The 5,005-nt window shown below is 35.3% G+C and overlaps 1 protein-coding gene across 1 annotated transcript in view; it reads right to left on the reverse strand.

Moving 5' to 3' along the window:
• Window positions 1–204: 204 nt before the first annotated feature.
• The window catches only part of LOC107555412 (cyclic nucleotide-binding domain-containing protein 1-like), a 38,692-nt gene continuing 33,891 nt past the window's right edge, over window positions 205–5,005 (reverse strand). Inside the window, exons 8-12 of the mRNA XM_016238194.1 lie at window positions 4,618–4,724; window positions 4,350–4,500; window positions 4,117–4,184; window positions 3,133–3,192; window positions 205–318 (exon numbers count right to left, since the gene is read on the reverse strand). Of these exons, the coding sequence (XP_016093680.1) occupies window positions 205–318; window positions 3,133–3,192; window positions 4,117–4,184; window positions 4,350–4,500; window positions 4,618–4,724 (500 nt within the window). The remainder of the gene's footprint in view (window positions 319–3,132; window positions 3,193–4,116; window positions 4,185–4,349; window positions 4,501–4,617; window positions 4,725–5,005) is intronic.

The raw sequence follows: 5,005 nt of genomic DNA on the forward strand, positions 1-5,005 counted from the left end.
CTTCTTTAAATATATTTGCACCTACATTTTCTTTTCATATTTCTCATGATATTTATTCCCAAAGACATTTGCAAATATATTTGTAATTATGCAAACATGAAAATTCACTAAAAGCCTTTTGCTCTCACGAGGTGGCAGAACTAGTCTGTGCAACCCCTAATATAACTGCTTTTGTATTTGTGTGTGTGTTTATCTGTCAAAAGTTCATATGGTCTTCTTGGATTTCACAATTACTCCTCTTGGTCCTCTGTTAAAAGTCCATTTGCCTCTTCCTGGGTGAACGCCATTATAAAACAGAGCATCGGAAAGTATCTTCCTCTGAGGGAGAGAAAAAAATAGATCGTTTTTTTTATCAGCATCATGATTCTATAGCTTATGTATTGCACTGTTACAAAAGGTTGTCCATTTGAATCCCTTTGATAAGGCATAGAGTACAGTTTGTGCAACCAGGCTTGTCAGTCATATCAACGATAATTAGAAGCACTTTTAATGAATGATATTCAGGTGGAACAATGTCTAATCGTCTCAAAAAGGGCTTTAATTAAATCACTTTGGTCACTGTAAGAAACAGGCCACACTTAATCAAAAACCTGAACATTTTAGCATAATTAACAAATCATGGAGGAAAACTAACTTCCAACTGAATTTCTATGCTGCTCAGAAGAACTGGTTTATCCTGTCTAGTTCTTGGACCAACGCAGCCATGTTGTTTACCTACAAAATTGCTGTCAACTAGTTCAACAAGCTAGTGTCTAGTAAAGAAATCAATTGTGAACACCAGCATAATAGCAAATGACAGCCTCCATGAATGGTTACAGTACAGAAAACACTATTAAAGGGGTCATAATCAAATTTACCTTGATCTTTTGGCATATAAGAGGTCTTTGTACCATTAAAACATCCTGCAAGTTTCAAGCTTAAAACATCCTCCTCATTACAAACAAAGCGTTTATTTAATCAAGCTCCAAAAATGGCTCGTTTTGGATCTGAGGTGCCAGATGACATCACAGGGGCACAAAAATTTGCATATACACTGCCTCCAGAGCAAGACATTGATGAATAGTCATCGTCTCACCATAGGCCCCGCCCACTGGCGTTCACGGCTTACACTTGATTACGCTAAATGCAAGTGTTGTGACGTGCCATGCCAAAAACAAATAGAAATTACAATCACTGCCGCTATCTTGTCTACACTGAAGACAGTATACAGATGCGCATTCGCTTTCTGACAGTCCACACACATGAGTCTGTCGTCAGGACAAATTGAATGAAAGAACGTTCGCTTTGACGCGTTTTGTACAGATATCAGAAGGATCCCAGCGTTAGGAACGAGTGAATAGTTTATGTCAGACGATTGTTTGAAGGATTTTGTTTTGTAAACGAGGCACGGTGTCTGACTGCTTCTGCATCACAAACCGTAAGTAAATGATTTCATAATGCTTTGTCTGGAAATGACTGTTTTATTTTGATTATGTTGTCAAAACATGCAATAGTGAGGGGGCGGGGTGTTGATTCTGTTTACTATGCAATGACGTTAGCCAATCATAACAGTGCCCGATTACTGATAACCCTTACAGGCCCCGCCCCTTAAAAGCAGGTCGTTTTAGACAAAGGGTCAGAATGAGGGTTGAAAATAATCAATTTTCCACATTTATTTATTTTATTTTTTTTGTGCAAAAAACTTTAACATTATAAGCAAACCTCAAGGAACATATTAAAATAAAATAAGATAAAATTGATATAATATAATATAATATAATGTAATATAATATAATAAATCAGTCACAGAAAATGATTTAAAAGTTACGAACCAGACTAACTGGCCTATGCCAACCATCCAAGCTCTAATAGTACTTCAGGTACACAGTATGTGAATTAGGATGCAGTCTGGCTCTCATGCAGGACCAGTCAAGGAGCATTTTCCATATGGGATATAAAAGTATTGACATTATACAGAGAAAAGAAGACACATTATTATGTGACACTGCAGCCTGTCAAGCACATAACCATAACTACAAAGCTACACCTGAATGAGAGCTCCCGATGGCACAGTTACATCCAGTGAGTGATACAGGCACATCTGAAAAACATTTATAGCGAGCGCTTCTGAGGATCACAGGGAAATGTTTACATACACACACAAAGCACCAGTCTCTTCTTTTTATAAGCGCTGGGAGCTCCATACAGGACCACACACACTTAAGATCTGCACTAGATCTGCTTGCCAGAGAGGAATATTTGAGTGTCACGATTAACGATATAGAACAGTTTTTCATTTATTTTGCAGCGGGAATGACTGTTTATATAATAAATAACCACTTTGTAAGGCCTATTTTGGGATAATCTGATGAATTAAATACTTTACAGCTGACAGGTACTTCATCTCATTTAATTACTTTCTATTTTTTAATTGTAACTGTACAGATGCAAACCAAAAAATACACCAATTATTAATAACAAATGAATGACAGGTCTGGCATTAGTGCAAAAACAGCTTCAAATTATGTAATACTTGCAACTACTAACCTAACCTAACTATACAAACTACTATGTAAAATGGATAGTTTGTGTTTGAAAAAAAAAACTCATTCTGAAATGTATTAATGTAGCATCTCAGCATCATGTTATATACTTTAATAACAACTTTTTACTTCTCTTGTGTCTTACTGAGTTTTTGTTCTCGTACATGTGTTTTTGATGCTGTCATGTGTAAATAACGAAGTCCAGCTCATTTTTGCTGTGTGAAAATGCCTACTAAGGTATAAAGATATAGCAAAATCTCTACCGTATATAAAATGTCCAGAGGATAGAGCTGGTCTGGAAAGCGTTTTTACCAAAGAGAACTGGACCATTCTGTAACATATCAGAGCATGTGTGTGCTATGTGAACGCAGAGTCTGGAGTCTCTGAGAACAAAGTCAAAGTTGATCGGGTGTCTGGGAGTAAGAACAGCTTATGCATCTCATGAACTCACTGCTTGATTTTTATTTTTTTTTTGGAGTGTGTTCCAGAAGGGTTTGGCACTATAATTCACTCTGCTGGTCATTCTCCACGGACAACACACACCCAGAAGGAGGACACACATCGTATTATGGGTTAAAGGGTCAGAAAGAAAGAAGAATGAAAGAACAACCTTCTCATGTTCCCATTTCTTCATCCTCTCCTGTGTCAGGAACTCCTTCAAGACTTCCTCCTGCACAAAGAAAAACAGACATGTGAAACAAAAGCAGCAAAGAGTCCTCAAGGTGAAACAACCTTATGTCTGCAACTTGCATTTTATGGACCATGCTGGAAGAACATTTCATTTCCCAGGATGCTCTAACACTGCAGTCCATTTTTAATGAGTCCATTGTGTTGTTGTTTTGGACTAAAATTACTCTGTTGTGTGACTATGTTCAATTCCTTTTAGGAATATAAACTCCTTCAAGACTTCCTCCTGCACAAAGAAAAACAGACATGTGAAACAAAAGCAGCAAAGAGTCCTCAAGGTGAAACAACCTTATGTCTGCAACTTGCATTTTATGGACCATGCTGGAAGAACATTTCATTTCCCAGGATGCTCTAACACTGCAGTCCATTTTTAATTAGTCCATTGTGTTGTTGTTTTGGACTAACAAAATTACTCTGTTGTGTGACTATGTTCAATTCCTTTTAGGAATATTAAAAGAACCAATATTAAAATTTTGGCTAGCCAGAAAACAATATATCTAAATACAGTTATTTTTGATAAAAAATGAATTCAATAAAAAAATGAAATATATCATACATGAAATATTATTCATAATTACATATTTTCATAATTTTTTTTATTATTTAATCAACATTATTTTATTATTATTTAATTATATATAACAATAAAACAAATAACAATAATAATAATAATAATATTAATGATGAAAATAAAATAAAATTGTTGTTATTATTATTTCCAATATCGACCCCCCCCAAAAAAGAGTAATATCCGCTGTTAACTGACATGGTCCTAATATAGTGCATCCCTAAATTATATATATATTTTTAGTTTATAAGGATAATAATAATAATAATAATAATGATAATAATTATTATTTATCCAATTCTTTGCTCAACGCTGCTCATAAAGGTCCTTTTATCTTACCTCACTGAGCTTTCCACACATTGGTTGCACAGTCTGCAGTATAAGAGAAGTGGTCACTGAGTCCAGTCCTGAGCATGGGTTTAAAAACAATCTCATTCAGATACACAGCAGAATACAAAACAAAACACTCAGTGTGTGTTACTGTGCGAGTATGTGTGTTCATGCAAGGTCAGTGTAATGTCATGGTGATCCTTCTCTGTGCAGGTAGTAAGCAGTAAAGTGTAGCGACTGACCTTTAAGGCATTCTGGTTGAATGATTCCACCATGAACTTCAGTGGCAGTGATTACAGTATAAGGGGATGGCTGGTTCAGTAGGATGCTGACCTCTCCAAATGACTGCTTTGGACCCAGCTTACCAACCATCACAAATCTGATCCTGCAGCCCTGCAATTCACAAACACGAAACACTATCTACACTACCATTGCTGACAAAAAAGCAGTAAAATAAGAATATGCATGCTGTGACATTTCTTTTCAAAGTATGATTACTTGTCCTTATACCTTCTTTTCAACAGGTTTTATCAATGATCCCACATCCTGAAGGATATTACATTCTCCATGTCCAATGAAGGCCACAAATGGACAGATCTTTCCCTCCTTCACCAGTACTGTAAAAACAGATTTAAGAAATGCTGACTTAGTTAGGAAACAAATTAAATTCCTATTAAAACTGCAACCAACAAATCCTTTCAAGGAATATATTACATCCAGTACACTGCAGTTCAATAGTTTGGGCTTGTTAAAATTCGTAAAAATGTTTTTGAAAGAAGAGAAGAAAATTATTTGAAATATTATTAACATTTTTAAATATTTATAATGTAATTTATTCCTGTGATGGCAAAACTAAATTTTCAGCAGTTTGTTTGTAAAAAAAAAAAAAAAAAAAAGA

Source organism: Sinocyclocheilus grahami, unplaced genomic scaffold (assembly GCF_001515645.1).
Source record: "Sinocyclocheilus grahami isolate Dianchi unplaced genomic scaffold, SAMN03320097.WGS_v1.1 scaffold19.1, whole genome shotgun sequence".
NCBI classification, from domain to species: Eukaryota; Metazoa; Chordata; class Actinopteri; order Cypriniformes; family Cyprinidae; genus Sinocyclocheilus; species Sinocyclocheilus grahami.